The sequence below is a fragment of the Thermobia domestica genome, chromosome 3 (genome assembly GCF_964235325.1).
Source record: "Thermobia domestica chromosome 3, izTheDome1.hap1.1, whole genome shotgun sequence".
Classification (NCBI taxonomy): domain Eukaryota; kingdom Metazoa; phylum Arthropoda; class Insecta; order Zygentoma; family Lepismatidae; genus Thermobia; species Thermobia domestica.
The window spans coordinates 28,701,199-28,720,312 of NC_137456.1; the positions used below are offsets into that span (position 1 = coordinate 28,701,199).

General features: G+C 36.9%; 1 protein-coding gene across 1 annotated transcript in view; it reads right to left on the reverse strand.

The window, feature by feature from the left end:
• LOC145681716 (glycine receptor subunit beta-type 4-like) overlaps positions 1-19,114 on the reverse strand; it is a 115,532-nt gene that overhangs the window by 33,568 nt on the left and 62,850 nt on the right. Inside the window, exon 5 of the mRNA XM_081753329.1 lies at positions 17,053-17,254. Within this exon, the coding sequence (XP_081609455.1) occupies positions 17,053-17,254 (202 nt within the window). The remainder of the gene's footprint in view (positions 1-17,052; positions 17,255-19,114) is intronic.

The following is a 19,114-nucleotide window of genomic DNA, read 5'->3' on the forward strand; positions in this document are numbered from 1 at the left end:
CGTACCCTTCCATTCCAATTGGATATTCCGTGAATTTGAAGGAGATGTATCAAAATGTGAAACTCCTTTTCGAAAAAGTGAGGTATGTTTAACATCAGTGGAACATATGTGGCAACTTGAAGGTGATTGATTTGGTGTTAGAGCTATACAAAGTATTGTTTTCTGTGTGAGTGTGACAGTAGAGCAAGGGATCTGCACTATACACAAAGAAAATGGCCTACTCGTACATTCCTCACTCCCGGAATTAAGAATATGAAAGAGAAACCCTTTGTTGATAGCAAGAAAATTTTTCTGCCTCCCCTGCACATTAAATTAGGCCTTATGAAGGTGTTAATGAAAGGGTAGGAAATCGAACGACAAGGATTTAAGTATCTCCAAGAAAAGTTCCCAAAAATATCAGATCCTAAACTAAAAGAAGATGTATTCTTGGTCCCCAGATACGTCAATTGATTAAAGATGACATGTTCGAATCAAAACTGAGTGAGGTGGAACGGAAAAACTTAAATTAATTTAAGAGTGTCTCAGAAAACTTTCTGGGAAATAACAAAAGTGCTAACTATGTGCAACTAGTAGAGAAGTTGTCAAATCTGCACACTATGGGATGGAACATGTCACTGAAAGTGCATTTTCTACACAGGCACCTGTCTTTCTTTCCCGAAAATCGAGGATCTGTGTCTGAGGAGCACGGTGAGACGTCTCACCAATCCATTCAGACCCTGGAGCAGCGGTACAAAGGAAAATCTTGTGTGTCAATGCTCGCAGATTTTTGCTGGAACTTGGCACATGACACGCTCCCCACATCACACAAGAGGCAAGCTTCATAAATGTTTCTTTTCGTTTGAGCGCCAATGTATAAATCTGATGTACATACAAAATGTCGCATTTGTTTTTACAAATCTGGCATTTTTTCGCATTTTGGACTATACATTTGCGCATTTTGTCGCCAAGTAAATTAGTTTACAAAGATTAAATACACAATATTATACAAACTCTAATATAGGCTTAATATACGTACTACCAACTTTCGAAAAATCCCTTGCACTTATTCATTCTTTGTCAGTCTGATATGAATGGAAATGCCACGAAATACAAATATATACATTTTCGTTTATGCTTTTGAGATCCAGATGTGGCACGTATGTATTGTTTTTCAACATCTCGTTTTTACATCGAAGTCACAATATTTATTAAAATTCATACTTTAAAATTCATTCATTTTAATCTTTGTTTACAAATTTCTCAACGTCCAGACCTGATACACCATATCTGACCGGATTCGTAATCAGAAGGTAAAAACTATAAAGAACACCTACTTTCATTCAGGGAAGAGAACAAAGTGAAAATTTATAGGACAGCGATTGATCTATCAGTCATAATATATGACAAAGCGAGGTCGTAGAAAATGTCAATGTTTTAGTTTTTTAAAATTTACTCAGAAATAATATATTTCCAATGTATTTCTTTCTTATTTTCTGGCATTAAAATGTCATATTGTTGTTTAACTTTTTTTTTTGTATTTAAAGTTTGGTTTATTATAATTATCAATTTTTCACATCATTTAATGCTATTAACAATATTAAATTTTTTGACGTATTTGTATTAAATTTTTATAATGATGAACAAGAAACAATTTATCATGAATTACAAAAAAAAATATAGTAATACACATAAACAGATATAAACAGTATAAATAAAACAAAGTCGGAAACAAGAAATATTAAATCAGAAATAATTATATAATTATAACGTCAAAAGAAAACTATAGTCCTTCAGAGTAGAAACACCTCATCCAGTTCCTTGCCAGGTGGTAAAGTACCAAGGACCGATGAGACGTTACCACGTTGGATAGAAACGGATATGCGCTGTATTAGATAAGATGTGGAACGAACTTCGCCGGAAACACAAGAAATGCGTCTTCCTACTTCCCTAATGAATTCAAGACTTCTTGCACCCCAAGCACCACTGGTTTCAATAGCGATTGGAGTGAAAACAAACTTTTCGAGAAGGTTTTTGTATTTTCTTTGCTTTTCAGCTTCTCTGCGATTAGCAACAGCTCCAGCGTTCATTACTGACAGAGGGAGACTTGAATTAGCGTATGTATCAGCGCATGTGAAGTCACACAATAAACATTTACCTCTCATCTATGGAACCAGTGTCATCCCATCCGGTCGCTTTCCATCCGAACGACAACAACCAGAAGGTTCCCGTATTGAAGGAAACCCAGCTGTGTTGAGGGCTCCTAGTATTATATCATTTACAGAGGAATGTCGGGCGAATCTACCAGCGCTCTTCATGCATGAAAGGCCGTGCAGGCCACGTTGGTTAACCTCATTCCCACAAGCTGGACAGCGATGAGGCTCACAAACTGCTAAGCCTAAACGTAAGCTGTTTAACTATGTTGTTCATTTAGTAATAGTGAGTTGTCTGTTAGTGTATGCTACTATAGGCAATGGTAGGTTCTTTGAGTTCTTAAAAAAACTATTTCTTCATCGCAGGCCTGTATCCAGGGGGGTCTAGGGGGGCCGTTCCCCTAAATTTTTGCTGGTCCCTTAAAAGTTTTACAGTAGGCTTGCAAAAGAACTATAATATGGTGATGAATTATCATATGGTTGGATCGGGCAACCCTAACTTCAGCCGCCCCTTCCCCTAAGTTTTTGGGCTGGCTACGTGCCTGCTTCATCGGTATTGCATATATTTGGGGAATGTTCTTGTAAAAGTTGAAGAAGAACCGAATATTTGTGGAAATTTGATTTAATGAAAAGTCAAAAAACTGTAACACACTATAAGATCAGGATCAAGAAATACACAGCCCAACGAGAGAAAAATAGCATACTAGTGAAGCAGTCAGATTTGAAATTCACTTTAACAATATTACGAAGTTACTTATTTCTTAATATGTTTCTTAATTATTTCGTAGCATTAATCATGTACAGAAATCATGTCGCTAAAAAAAATACATGTATGTTCCTAAATATATGTATGCAAATTTGCAAGCAAGTGGTAAGTATGAAAGTTGAGTTAATTTTCAGTTTAGCGTTCCATTCAGCAGCGAGGATATATGAGACGTGAACTTAGTGATTAACGTGTAATCCGAACCACATGAGCTCCGTCGGGAATCGAACACAGGTCTCACACGCCAAAGGTGAGTACGCTAACCGCTTAGCCATGAAGGACCTCGCAAGTATGAAAAGTTTCAAATCAAGGAGTGGAGTTAAAATACATGAAATGCAGCATGTATTGTTGCGTTTAGAGGCGGATCTAGCCGGGGGACGGGAGCGTAGGTCCCCAACTTTTTTAAGTGAAAAATAATTCAAGCTATTATTTATATTTTTTTTGAGAGTTTATAATAAACTCATGATATACCTATCACCAATAGCGTATTTAAGGGGGGACTTCCAGGCTTAAACCCCAGCGAAATTTTATTTACTATATTAGAGTAAATGAAATATCTTACAGAATTTTCATATTTCCAGAAATAAAGTTAGCAAAGCCTCCCCCGAAACAAAATCGTAAACACGCCACTGACCTATTACAGTCAGGGTTGTGGTTACTCCCCCCAGTTTTTACTTTCTAGATCCGCCTATTGTTGTGTTCTTAGAAATATTTATCCCAAACATCATTTATGCATTATAAAACGCATTTTCTTGGCATTCTTTTTAAAGAAATTCAAGAAATAAATCATGGTGCTAAAGCCCTTATGGGATCAGAATACATAAGTAGACCCTACGTTATTTCTCTTCTACCGTTAAAATTTTAAATTTGTTTGTTCGAAATATTTGTATTAATCTTAAAAATTAAATACATTTTAAAACAATAATAGGGCCTACTATACAAAGCTTTCACTCTCTACAAAATTCCTGTAGAAACGGTGTACCATATATATTATCAAAAATTAATGGCTCAGAATGTCTTCATTACGTGCTTGATTTACAAAATTAAAAACATACCTATTGTGTTTTTCAATACTTCTTGCAAAAATTTGTTATTTTTGCAAGAAGTATTGAAAAACAACGCCGAAGGTTAATATATATGGATCACATTGTTCATGCCATAGTGGCATGTTAGAATTAAAATTTTGTCCTCTGAGTTTTGTTGAGTCCACTCAGGCGAGCAGTCAGAACTTTTTTGTTGGGAGGAATCCAATCTGTTTTGAAGGGTCTAATACGTCTATGTAGTACTGAACCTCTGTTATTCTGCACTCGACAAGAAGTAGTTGTTAATCAATGCCACCTATCGTCTCAGAAAAATATATAGAGCTAGATCATTTTTATAATAAAAGAATGAGTACAGACGAAGCATAAAGACAAATCGTTACGCTACGTCAATCATTTCTCTGTTGAACAAGTAGGAGTTGTGTACTGTGCAAGTGTGCATGCATAAACTTGAAAAGCGACAATTGTGTGAAGCAAAATAGGGTTCACTTGAGCAGATGGTTCTACTGAAAACAAAATTTATAGGTAAAATACGATGTGAAACACATTTCGTAAAAGAAGCAGAGTGTGAATATAAGTAATTTCTGTCAGTACACAGCATATTGAAATAAATTTGGAATGAAAGTAGTGAAAGTATTCTAAGTGTAACTATTTACTGAGGCGGAAGGCGGAAGAATACAAGAATGCGAAGAAGAGGAAATAAACGGCGGAAATGTTATGTTCGTGTTAGCAATGGACCTTAGCGATGGATGCAATACAAACATACGGTTTTACTACAAAGAATTGTGTGATAAAGAACGTTATATTACCTGATATAAAGTTTTAGCAGCGTCATGGTATGTTGAAACGTAAAATCAACTGTGCGAAATGTGGAAAGGAAGAAAACATTCAGAACAGACGAATTTCTCCTCGCAGCGGGCCAGTTGTACCCGGAAAAGCAGGAAGCTATTTTGAAGGTACGAATAATTACAATTATTTAAGAGTTTTTGAAGGTAAAAATTATTGCGGATATTTTATGTATTTTTTCCACTATCCTCGTTTATGCATATGCCTCCCGTCGCTGATACACCTGCTCCTTACGGACGCATCCCCTTGCTCCGCTCGGGCCTCCCTCCTGCGCTCCTACGCTGACTCGGTTAGATAGCATTCCTGCGTTTTAGTGGCGACCTAGCATAAGTTGGATCGTGGTTTATGAACTAGCTCCTTATTTAGAGAATGTTCTGCAAAGATAAACCGCGTAATGCAATAAATGTGTGAAAATTTGGTAGTATTGTCTGCTCGAGTAATGGCGCAAAATATATGGCGGTTTTAGATTAAATGGAAAATAGCTTGTATTTAAAGAATGTTCCCTACTCAGTTTTATTCTGAAGAGATTTTCTTTCTTACTCCTGAGCAACAATTTAACTCTTAACAGCATTGCAATGCAAACGACGAAAGTGAATGGATTTCCATAAGCTAGTGAATGGATTTTCTTCCTTGGAAAATGTTTTGTTTAAAAGATATTAAAATAACGTGAATTCTACTCAGACATGCACAAAGTTGAGGGAACATACTGTTCCATTTTTTCCATTGATAAATCGCCCCTGAGTGTTTAGTTATCTAATGCAGCTTTCATGCAACTACATATTGGTTAAAATGGAGTTACCGTGGCCCGGTATTTTGCAACTTTTTTGGGGTTTAAAATGGAGATTGCTATTAGCTGTGTCCAATGGCGCCACATTTGATTTCTGTAACCAACCCCTTCAAGGTAAAATTAAGGGTCAAAAATAAAAAGTGGGACTATTTATGCAATGCGGATCAGTGTCCGACTGGGACGAAATAGGTGTCATTCGATTACCATTCATACATACATGAATAACTGATATTAGATTTTCCCGAAAATTCTATTTTAACCCGAAAATTAAGGAAGACCTGGTATTTTGAAACGGTCGGTTCTAGAATCAAAAGTGGTGCCATTGGACACAGCTCATCGAAATCTTACATTTCAAACCCAAAAAGATTAAAAAAATACGGGGCCACAGTAGCTCCCTTTGAACCCTACATATTTGCCAATATATATATATATATATATATATATATATATATATATATATATATAATTGTGTGATAAATTACAATTGTGTTGAAATTCAAACGACTTGCTAGTAGTAAGTGCACTTTCATCTTGTGTGACAGGCCCACTAGATACGAGAAATAAAGAAATAAAAATAAACATAAATAGGACTGAAAATTGCGAAAGTTACTACAAAGAAAGTTAATATCTACTTGCTTAATTAAAAAAAAAAAAAGTTATGTTACTGATGTTGCAGATCTATAACGAGCTAGAAACTTGCGATATATAAATAATTGCTTTCGAAAGACCTAATATTATATGCGAAAATAAAGCATAAGCTCTAAAAGGGAGTAAATATCCCAACATTACCTAGACTCGGGGATATTTCCAACAGGTACCCTAAAAGTAGAAATAGAATAGTACTGTAACCCAATAAGACTAAAATAATAAATCAAGGTTCGATTATAATGGCAAAAAGAATACTCTACTATTAATCAGTAGATCAGTTTGATATATTTAGATCAATATTGTTTCTTTAAGTAGTCGTTTTACTGGGTAAATGTTTATGAAGGAGTAATGCAGAAATTGTATGGGGAATATTTGAAACTGACAGTTTCATAAGATATTAATACAAAACATTTTGAATAACACTCGCATTGAAAAATTCTTGGAAATTCTCTTCTTTCTAATAAACATACATATACGTTTGTGAGTAAAAACTGTTGAAAATGAAATGAAATCTCTGAGCTTTACGTCCCACGGTTATGCCGGTGAAGCTAAAGGAGACGGTGATGATGACTAGTGAATGAAATGGTGGAATGAGGAAAGTGGGAGGAAACGGGAGAACCCCGAAGAAACCCACGCGCACGGTGTTTGTCAACCACAAAGTTCACTTGGCGGGGGCTGGGATCGAACCAAGCACCAGAGGTGAACGCTCTACCACTGAGCTACCGCGGCCCCGTAAAAACTGTTGGCTTTGTCCAAGGAAAAGAAAGGAAAAGCCCTAACAATGCCTCCTGACTAGCTGAGATCATATCTAAATTTAATAATTATATCAGTGATGAAGAGGAACGAACAAGAATCGAACTCAGCTATGTTATAAATAGCGTATCATCATAGGCATCCAAAGCTGAGAGTCAGACATTCTTAGTCCCTAATATTGTCAATCAGAGGCTAAAGTTTCTAAAATGTTTCAGTACTGCTATTATTATTTCTATTAAAGAAGTCCCTAAGTTTCACAAAATTTCTACTCAGGTGCATTTTCATTTTGTAAAAATAGAATTTACCTTCTTCAGAAAATTCTAAATGGGTTTAGTGTCCCCCAAATTGATCAAATATTTTTTCTTTCTTTCGGAATTTTTATTAACAGGAAGGAAGACAGATTGTTCTTCCAAGACTTTTTTTCTGCTCCGGAAGTCAATCGTTTACAGGTGCCTAGTGGGCGTTGTTGTTTCTCACCTCAAAACATTCCGTCCAAGATAACTTCTTGTTGTAGCATTTCTATTCCTCAATAGTTCAATTGAGTTGATTTTTACTTTAACGTCCCTTTCAGCAGCGAGGCTGTATGGGACGGGACCAACTGATTAACATGGAAACCGAACCACATTAGCTCCTACCGGGAATAGAACACGGGTTTCCCACGCCAAAGGCGTGTACGCTAACTGCTAACCGCTTGGCCACGAAAGAGCTCTATATCCCTCAATAGTAGTGTAAGAAGAATACATGATGTCCATAAAGTTTCTTTACAGTTTTTTTTTTATTACAAAAACAAATGAATGGGTACATATGAGTAAACTATTACAAAATGAGGAATAAATATTGCTGTTTAATTGCCTGTCTAATGTCTTTTTTATGGGCACCATTGGTTCCTCGAAAGACATCAAGACGGTGGATGGATGATCAATTTGTTGCCATGTTTTTCATGTCATAGTATCATAGTTGTAATGGCAACAGATATTTCTTTGTTGTTTCTAGCCATTCATGTTTCATATCTTTATTTCGCAATACACGTTATCATTAACATTATTCTATGCAAAGAAGTCCAGGTAGTGATATCGGGTAAACGAGATGACTATATGATTGGGCCACCCCTTCCAATCCCCACTGATTTGAATCCTTTTTTATTTAGAACTAGCAGAATGCCCGTTTTTCGCACGGGGAGAATACGTTTCATTTTAGACATAAACCTTTGGTAGTCAGTGTCGAGTTTGAACGACTTGTGACATGTTAGTTGCTTTGCACAGGCAAAAGAGTGAGGGTGTGTTAAGAGTGTCTGTCGCGCGTGAATATTATATTTTGTTATAAGCTGAAGAAAAATGTGCCAAAAAAGGTCACGAAATGTCAAAATCAGTATATGGCGATAGAGAGATGGCATTGAAGACTGTTTACAAGTGCTATGAGGGGTTCAAAACTGTTAAGGAGTCGGTTGAAAACGCGTAACGATCGAGATGTCTTTCGACCTTAAACAAAGATTAAAACCTCGAAAAAGTGGCACAAATGATTTGTTCAAAGAGGCAAATGACTATTCGAGAACATTCTGAAGAACTAAACATATTCTATGGGTCGGTGAAAAGCATTTTAATCGCCGATTAAAAGTTCAAATGGCTTTCGTTCTTCACCACGGAAATGCCACTGTGCTACCTTGCTTTTGATCCGTAAGTTTTTGGACGAAAATATATTCCGGTCTGTCCACATTCGCTGTGCTCTCCAGATATAGCACCATGCAAATTTTTGGCTCTTCCCAGAAATTAAAACCGCCCTTAAAGAAAAACGTTTTGACACCAATCCTGACATTAAGATAGCAGCTGAACACCATTCCAAAAGAAGTTTTCCAGAAATGCTTCTAGTCATGGATTCAGTGGTGGGATAAGTGTATTACTAGCGAAGGACAGTACTTTGAAGGAGATTACATCATATTCCATGTAAGCTTATTAGTTCGTTTCTTATAAAATTATTCACCGTATTTTTTTTATTACAGCTCGTATATTATTAACCCTGGAACTCCAGACATATTTTTATACCTTTGTGTACCAGTCGGGTCCAATGGACCCACAGTAATATATTGAGACCCTCTAGCCATATAATTAAATTTTTGGGAGAAAATGAACATCGAAATACTAAACAATGTCATTTTTGCTATGTGTTTTTGACGAATTAATAAAATACACTTCGTAGTTATCGTAGTTATACCGTACACTAGAAATATGGTAACTTAGCTTTATTACTATTTCTTTATATGAGCTCAAATAGAAGTTCTAATTTTCAGGCATAATGAAATAGTCAACATTTTACATACACATAATAATAGGATCAGATTACAAGTAGCAAATATTTGCTTCCAAAAATCCTGAAAATTACGATCCGTTTGCATTTTCTTTTGCATTTTTTAAGGTTAGTGTACGAAACATTTTTCACAAACAACTCTGCTGTGCTCAGAACACATATTTGTCTTGCATTTGGTACAGAAGGTTCTTGCCTTGCGATCCCGTTTTGATGGGCAGATCCCACATCGAGCTTTCTTTTTGGATGGCTCTTTTCCGTGAGCTGATCAATCGTCTTCAATATGGGCCATTTGTTTGCCGAGGAAAATCAGGAAGTTGCGGCGTTTCAATCTCTGTAGTGTCTCTCTTCTGTAGTGACAAGAATATAATATAAGCGTTGAGTGCGCTTATATCAATCATGTTGAAGAATATTACTAGAGACCGTCTACTTGTCATTCGCTTTGTGCTGTAACAGTGGGTCATGTGATCCATAGTGTCTACTTCAGACTGTGTATTGTTATAGTAAAGAATTACTTCTGGCTTTTTATCTGCTGTAGAAGTGTCAACTTTAGGCTGGTTATGCATTGTACTCAGAAGAGTAACAGTTTTGTACTTCTTTGGACAATACGAAACTATCATGGCATCCTGTTGGAATCCAAACAAACTGCTTCCTACAGCCCTACTTTTATCCACTTTGGTAAGTGAAGTTGGGAGTTCTGGCTTACTCTTATAATTCCGACGTAGGTGAGTTTTCGTTCCTTCAATTTACGTGCAAGAGAAGGACTTGTAAAGAAGTTATCCTCAATAATTTTCTACCACTTCCAGCAATTTCATCTGTCAGTTGAAGAACGACTCTTTCCGCTTGATTGACTTCTCTTTCCTCTTCTGGAACTTTTCCGCTATATATTTGCATCTTCCACACATAGCTTGTGGTGCTAACACAAATAACCCAGAACTTTATTCCATTTTACCCGGTTTACTTGGTATGTATTGCAGAAAGGGACAACATCCACGAAAAGTTATAAGCTGTTCGTCCACCGTCATGTTACCTCCGGGAAGATAAGCGTCCTGTAGAGTTTTAACCCAGTCTTCAAACATTGCACGAATTGGAGATAGTTTATCATCAGGTCTTCTCTGGCGCCTGCGCTCTGCATATCAAAACGTAGAGCGGAAATGATTTGTTGAAAACAATTCCTGCTCTTAATGGAATTGAAGATAGGTCGATCCTTTTCCTTACTCCAGAGCTCCATAGTTTCTTTATTCTTTGATTTGTATACTCCAATAAGTATTAGCACGCCAATATATTTCTGAAGTTCTTCAACACTAACAGGTTTCCAGTCACGAGGAAATTTTATCCTATCTTCCATGTTAGTCCACTTGCAAATTGTTTCCAGAATGTTCGTACGTAAAAATAGACAAAAAGAAGATTTCTCATCATCAACTTCCCTGTTAGCATACCCTGTAGGACCACGTTCTTTTTAGTTACGTTGGCAGCACCAGCACGCCCGCGATTGGTCGTCAAGGGTACTAAATTTCAATGTTCTATGCTACTTCTAGAGCGGAAAATTGCTTCATCTTGCATGTTTCTGTCACTAACATCAGAAAAATCACTCTCACTTACAGATAACTCTAATAATTCACAGTCCACTTCTCCATCATCCGTCGAATCACCAGAAAAATCCTCCTCTTCTGCCAACAGACATTGGCGTATGTCGTTATCGGAAAGTCCACCAGGCGCCATTATCCTCACACACTAAATCAAATGACTAAAGTGAAACATGCACTGGCTGGTTTAGAATATATTATAGGTAGAAATTTATAAAATGCCCCTGAGAAGTTGTGTCAGGGAGAAAACAGTATAAACCAGTACACATTACGTACAAAAGGAATAATTTGTTAGGAAAACTTAGTAAAACTGCATTAAACTCTTTTATAAGTAAAACATTTTTAAACATAATACTGAAAGCAAAGAATAAAGAACACGCTGATGTTAATTCTGCAATCTATGACCCGCAACGTAAATCAAAACTAAAGTTGAACCAGTATTGCTATTTAAAAAATACAATGGGTCCACTGGACCCACCTGGTACACAATGCTATAATTTTTATATATACCACCTGACTTAAAGGAACAAAGTACTTCTGACATAACATGGGAGAGGAGCACCATAAAGAAAAAGTCACGGAATATTAGCGACCAATCACGAAAACTTACTCTGTAATTAATAAACGAAAAGTCATATGGGTCCAATGGACCCGTTTGGAACTCCCAGGGTTAATAATGAAATCACACATGTATGTCGCGTTGTCTTGGAGGTTAAAAAAAATGTGTTGTCAGACATGAAAGGTTGGGGACCACTGGCCTCGTGTGTCATAAAACTAAAAATTTCATTTAATATTTTATTAAATTCCCCCCAAAATTTAAATGATATAGGAATCCTACTTTGCTTCACTATAAAATAGCTTAAAATGTAAGAGATTAAATGCTTGTAAATAGCTTGTACAAGCTATAGAAAAATGTAGATAGCTTGTAAGAGATTAAAGATTCGAAGTTGCATTATATTTGGGTAGCACAGATTAAAGGGAAGCCGTAATTCTTTTAAAATCCAACATTCCATTAGCTCATTCTGCGTACTTCAATTTCCTAAACGAATTCTAAACGGAAGAAGGGAACTAACAGTGCTGCACTGAACGTTAAACGAAGCGTTTACTGATATCTGCATTGTCATTCTTTTTTTTTTTTTTTTTTTTTTGGAAAAAAGGAAAAGATAAAAAAGAACGTTAAAGAAAAGAATACTGGGAGACAAGTAAAACTGTTTGCCAATACGAAAGAAATTTTTTGGAAGAATAATGCAAATACATCATTTCAAAGAAAATAAAAGAAACCGGAACAAAATCTTTATACTTAGAAATGTCTGCAAAAAAGTACGATCTCAGGACTCTTAAAGACTTGTTCGGAAAGTCAATAATATCAAAAGAACGATATTCTTTTCTTCTAGACTTTTCTTTTCTTTTGCATATTTTCTCTCTTTATTTTTTCGCTTTCCGATTAAGAAAAAAATCTCCAAACTGCGCAGCAGACGGATTTCTAACCTTATATTTAGTTCGCGAAGTGGAAGAAAAACTGGGATTCTTTTCTCGTTTTGAAAATCCATTAATTCTCTTTCTGAGCCTAAAGATCGACATTCGCTACTGAAATAAAAAAAAAAAAAAAATGTCGTCTCGTTTTCATACGAAGATGAAAATGCAGCTACTTTTTCTTAATACACTAGCTAATACACTAGAATGCCCGTTCTTCGCACGGAGAGAATATGTTTCCTTTTAGGAGTACTGATAGGACTGAATCTGGATCTAAACGGCATCGGAAGTATCACTGTTCATCTCAACGACTCCCGCAAACTATGGATTCAACATTAATATCGACATTTTCTTATCGCCTTCCTTCTCCCAAAGGGCACAATCAGGTCAGTTTTGAGGAATTTTACGCTCCTTGTTCCAAGAAAATGTCTCACCTCTTTCTTTTATTTGTTCGTATTCAGTACAGAGTTAACCAATAGGCAATGTCCGTGTATATTAAGCGACTAGTATTGGGACCACATGTGCAGAACTAAATACACGAATTACGCTGGCAACCAGTAATCAATAGCCTTAGCTCCTTTTAGGGTCTGTATAGCGTGGTAAAGCTAAAACTCGGTCTTACTGTGGATTGAACATTAGGCTATGTTTTGTATAAGTCTATCTTAAATGAAATAAAACGAAATCTTTGAGTGTAACGTCCCACGATTATGCCCGTTACGCTAAGGAAGACGATGATTAAAGCAAGTGAATGATGCCCTTTATGCTAAGGGAGACGATGATTAAAGCAAGTGAATGATGCCCTTTATGCTAAGGGAGACGATGATTAAAGCAAGTGAATGATGCCCTTGATGCTAAGGAAGACGATGATTAAGGCAAGTGAATGATGCTCTTTAGGCTAAGGAAGACGATGATTAAAGCAAGTGAATGATACCCTTTATGCTAAGGGAGATGATGATTAAAGCAAGTGAATGATGCCCTTTATGCTAAGGGAGACGATGATTAAAGCAAGTGAATGATGCCCTTTATGCTAAGGGAGACGATGATTCAAGCAAGTGAATGATAACCTTTATGCTAAGGAAGACGATGATTAAGGCAAGTGAATGATGCTCTTTAGGCTAAGGAAGACGATGATTAAAGCAAGTGAATGATGCCCTTTATGCTAAAGAAGACGATGATTAAGGCAAGTGAATGATGCTCTTTAGGCTAAGGAAGACGATGATTAAAGCAAGTGAATGATGCCCTTTATGCTAAGGAAGACGATGATTAAAGCAAGTGAATGATGCCCTTTATGCTAAGGGAGACGATGATTAAAGCAAGTGAATGATGCCCTTTATGCTAAGGAAGATAATGATTAAGGTAAGTGAATGACGATGGAAGAATAGGTGGAATAAGAACGTGGAAGGAAACTGGGATACTCCGAGAAAAACCCACGGGCACGATGTTGTCCACCGCAAACTTATTTGGATGTGGATCGAACCAGCGACCCTAAGCACCAGAGGTAAGCACTCTACCATTGAGTCACCTTGACCCACTATAAATCTCTCGTAAATTTCAGTCTCATGAGTAGCTTATTTCTTCCGGATGCCATACTTTACTTTCTACTTTTAAAAAAAATATGACTCCTCCCGAAATTTATTGCCCTCGTCGCTGGTCCTTGTGGTCCATTTGAGTACAACCTTATTTCAAAACAAAACATGGTAAAATAGAAACACTTATCCTCTGAAAGCTTAGTCATTTTTTTCTTTCAATTTCCAATGATTTATTGCCTTTTAAAGGAAACTACTAATGCACCTTAATTAAAAAGTTAATGCCTCTTTGAGACAAATTAATTTCAAAGACATAAAAGATAGTGTAACTATAACTTGCTTATATCTGCTCTAATGGCGGCTCTTAAAGGAAACCACTTTTATAAACAAAATAAATTTTATGACCACAAGCTGGTGGAAGAAAAGTTACTTAATGCAGTAATTCTAGTATATAGGTTTTTGAGGCCGTGTAAAAGCAAGTAAGGCCTTTCTTTTCGTAGTTTCTTGCGATACCATATAATCTTTTACTGATGTGACTTCCCTCCTAGAGCCACCACTACTAGGTCACTGTTCTATACACCTTTTAAAGAGCAATCAACAAGGAAAACCGTACTTAAATACGGAAATTCAATCTGAAGTTACTTGAAATCAAAAATATCGCAAAGAAGTATTAACGATTAGTGGTGTATGCACTGTTACAATCTAACATTCATTTATTATATGTTTCAAAGCTCCTAGAAGTTGGTTATTTTAACCACTTCAGATTCTATGTTGAACCTCGCCCGACATAAGGTTTTTTTCCTTCTGCTTCTCTCTGGTGTACAGACCACCCGTACTCATTTCTTCGTTTAGTCTATTCTATCTTCCTATGCCGTGTGGTTTGATATGAACAAGTAATCATGCATTGTATTCTTGCGGTTGTCCTAGAGATGGCTCCAAGAAGAATTATATTTAAAATAATTTTCAACAAAAACATGTAAAACGGTTTAAACTGCTGTATGTAACACAAAATATGTGATAAAATCATCAAGTAATTTTGTAATTGATTTTTTCTTTCCAATACTGTATGATAACTGCAGGAAATGCATAATTTCTTTCCCAATAAAAACTTATAAGAGTAGATAAATATAGGGATGACAGTAAAACTCGTTTGAAAAATTTAATCTTAGTTTGCTTGTAATGTTTAAAATCAATGTTCTCTCAATTATCTTAGTTAAAAGAATATAAAGTTTCGTTTCAAATGAAAAAAAAAGAGAATATTTTAAATTTCTTAAGGTTAATTCGCACATAATGTGCCATGCTGTGCCGCTACTACCTTCGACACAATTTTCCTTGGTTTCGGTGAACTTCGTGTCGCTTCGTATTCTCCGAAGAAAACCGAAGGATCGCGACCGACGAGCCACGACCGGATTGGTTTCTCTTCAAGGTGACCGGTCGGGGCACGGCACTTTATGTGTGAATTGAAAACGACAACCCAATTAATTCTCAATGTCAAAGTCTTAAGAGAAACTTTGTGTACCACGACACGGACACGGCAATGTGCGGGAACGGCACAGTATATGTGAACTAACCTTTAAGCTTTCCTTCTCTCTTATTATCAATCGAACCCGGTTCCTTGATGTTCCATCCTTTTTCTCAAGTATTACTTTTTCGTATCCCGAGAGAGTAACACGCGCGGTCCTAGATGCAAATCTCGGTGGGAGGCAAGCTTGTAACCAGAAGTTCATTTCGGAGAGAGTCCAACTGTTGCAACGTTTAAAAGTTAAAGTAAATATTTGTATTTATTCCTCAATCGGCACTATTTCTTTCCTTTGCATCTTAACTTTAAGGGGAAGGGGAATGTACTTAATGAAACACCTAGTGAGGAGTACCTGGCACAAATACAAATCCGACTAGTATTTGGGACCCCACTTTGAAGATTAGGTCTTATTTCACATGGCCTCAGTGTTAGAAAGGAACGCTAACTTCAAATGAACCAATCTTTTTGACTAGTATTTGAATCCATTTAAAATGAACGACACTGCGTCACTAAATTGTAGGCCAATAATTTTAAAACTGAATGTTCTATGATCTCATAGCTCGCTTCTCGCATTCTCAGTTGGAGGGTAAGGAAGACCTGGCCCAGAAACCTAACGCTGATAAAACACAGTGTTGACAGGCACAAAAGAACAGCAATAGCGTAGTTCATGACTTTATAGTCATGTTACTCGTGGATTCAAGACTGTGCGTGCACTGGCAACACTTGCTCTCCTACGTCATTCCCTCTTTGTCTGTGTTTTTCAGATTGTTAAAAAAAATAGTGCTTCTACGTCGTATATCCAAGCCAAACCAAACCGCTTCGCGTAACAGCCTTTTTTCGTGGCCCTGAGCTACTCGAACGCCGTCTGTTAGCGATTGGCTGAACTACATACAGCCTAGCAGCGAACATGTGAACAGCGAGTTGCGTCGCCCTGTCAAGAGCTTTCTAGCAGACCTAGTTGTCGTCACGTCTTTTATACACGTGACTCACTTGTACACCTCACAACGCTGGATGGACGCCGAAAATCGGAATCACCGGCCGGGTATAGAAACGAGAACTGGGCGGACGTGAGTCCAACGTTATGACTACTACATTACGGCGTTCCCTTACGTCGTATATCGGCAATTTGGAAATTACTGTCATACGTGGTCGTCAGGGGTCGTTGATATTTGGTGCAAGGTTCTTCGGTTCGATCTCTTGCCATTTATTTTAATATTGTAAAGAATTACAGTATATCCGTGGCTTATGTTAATCTTTCGCGTATCCCACATAAAACAGAAACGTTCCTTGGACGTTCGTATCGGGATACTGGAATGTCAACTAGATGTCCCATTGTTGCCAATGAATATTCCGTTTACATATTCACTAATTCTTCCATTATTTTTCACATGCAATTCTAACCAATTTCCGTTAGTCTACAGGACATAATTTTAGTGTGAGATAAAACTGAATATTTATTAGACGCCAACGTAAGATATCATCATCCTAACTCTTCAGTGTGGAAAAGTAAGAAAATTTGTAACTAATCTAAATCTGTGCTCGAAGTCAATTAATGTAACTTTTTAACAAGACCTCAAACGTTGAGAGACAGACAAAAATATATATTTACAAAATAAATCGATAATAAAGAATAGTGAAAATTGAGAAAGTTATGTGTATATAAATTATAGTAAATAGTACTTACCTGACTGAATTCAGCATTGTCACTAAAGTAAGTAGCGTTGTCACCAATAGCACCATTCTTCCAGGGACAACTTCAGGTGAGACTAGAAAACTGCCCCAGGACACCATTACAAATAGAGCACTAGGAAAATACGTCACCATTACATGACTCTTAATATCTCGTGAAAGGATTACAATCAGATAGATAAATTTAGGTTTCCATTCTGAAAAGAAAAATACTTCATGAATACAGTAATATTTGATATCAAACAAGAATGTGAGGAATAAAATAAAACATATTTTATTTGTCAAGCCATGGTTATCTCCTTTAGAAAAATTAAATTAAATGAAATCTTTTAGTTTAACATAACATGATTATGCCCTTTAGGCTAAGGGAGACGATGATTAAAGCAAGTGAATGATGTCCTTTAGGCTAAGGGAGACGATGATTAAAGCAAGTGAATGATGCCCTTTAGGCTAAGGGAGACAATAATTAAAGCAAGTGAATGATGCCCTTTAGGCTAAGGAAGACGATGATTAAAGCAAGTGAATAATGCCCTTTAGGCTAAGGAAGACGATGATTAAAGCAAGTGAATGATGCCCTTTAGGCTAAGGAAGGCGATGATTAAAGCAAGTGAATGATGCCTTTTAGGCTAAGGAAGACGATGATTAAAGCAAGTGAATGATGCCTTTCAGGCTAAGGAAGACGATGATTAAAGCAAGTGAATGATGCCTTTTAGGCTAAGGAAGACGATGATTAAAGCAAGTGAATGATGCCCTTTAGGCTAAGGAAGACGATGATTAAAGCAAGTGAATGATGCCCTTTAGGCTAAGGGAGACGATGATTAAAGCAAGTGAATGATGCCCTTTAGGCTAAGGGAGACGATGATTAAAGCAAGTGAATGATGCCCTTTAGACTAAGGGAGACGATGATTAAAGCAAGTGAATGATGCCCTTTAGGCTAAGGAAGACGATGATTAAAGCAAGTGAATGATGCCCTCTAGGTTAAGGGAGACGATGATTAAAGCAAGTGAATGATGCCTTTTAGGCTAAGGAAGACGATGATTAAAGCAAGTGAATGATGCCCTTTAGGTTAAGGAAGACGATGATTAAAGCAAGTGAATAATGCCCTTTAGGTTAAGGAAGACGATGATTAAAGCAAGTGAATGATGCCCTTTAGGTTAAGGGAGACGATGATTAAAGCAAGTGAATGATGCCCTTTAGGTTAAGGGAGACGATGATTAAAGCAAGTGAATGATGCCTTTTAGGCTAAGGAAGACGATGATTAAAGCAAGTGAATGATGCCCTTTAGACTAAGGAAGACGATGATTAAAGCAAGTGAATAATGCCCTTTAGGTTAAGGAAGACGATGATTAAATCAAGTGAATGATGTCCTTTAGGTTAAGGGAGACGATGATTAAAGCAAGTGAATGATGCCCTTTAGGTTAAGGGAGACGATGATTAAAGCAAGTGAATGATGCCTTTTAGGCTAAGGAAGACGATGATTAAAGCAAGTGAATGATGCCCCTTAGGCTAAGGAAGACGATGATTAAAGCAAGTGAATAATGCCCTTTAGGTTAAGGGAGACGAAGATTAAAGCAAGGGAATGATGCCTTTTAGGCTAAGGAAGACGATGATTAAAGCAAGTGAATGATGCCTTTTAGGCTAAGGAAGACGATGATTAAAGCAAGTGAATGATGCCCCTTAGGCTAAGGAAGACGATGATTAAAGCAAGTGAATAATGCCCTTTAGGTTAAGGGAGACGAAGATTAAAGCAAGGGAATGATGCCTTTTAGGCTAAGGAAGACGATGATTAAAGCAAGTGAATAATGCCCTTTAGGTTAAGGAAGACGATGATTAAAGCAAGGGAATGATGCCTTTTAGGCTAAGGAAGACGATGATTAAAGCAAGTGAATAATGCCCTTTAGGTTAAGGAAGACGATGATTAAAGCAAGTGAATAATGCCCTTTAGGTTAAGGAAGACGATGATTAAATCAAGTGAATGATGTCCTTTAGGTTAAGGGAGACGATGATTAAAGCAAGTGAATGATGCCCTTTAGGTTAAGGGAGACGATGATTAAAGC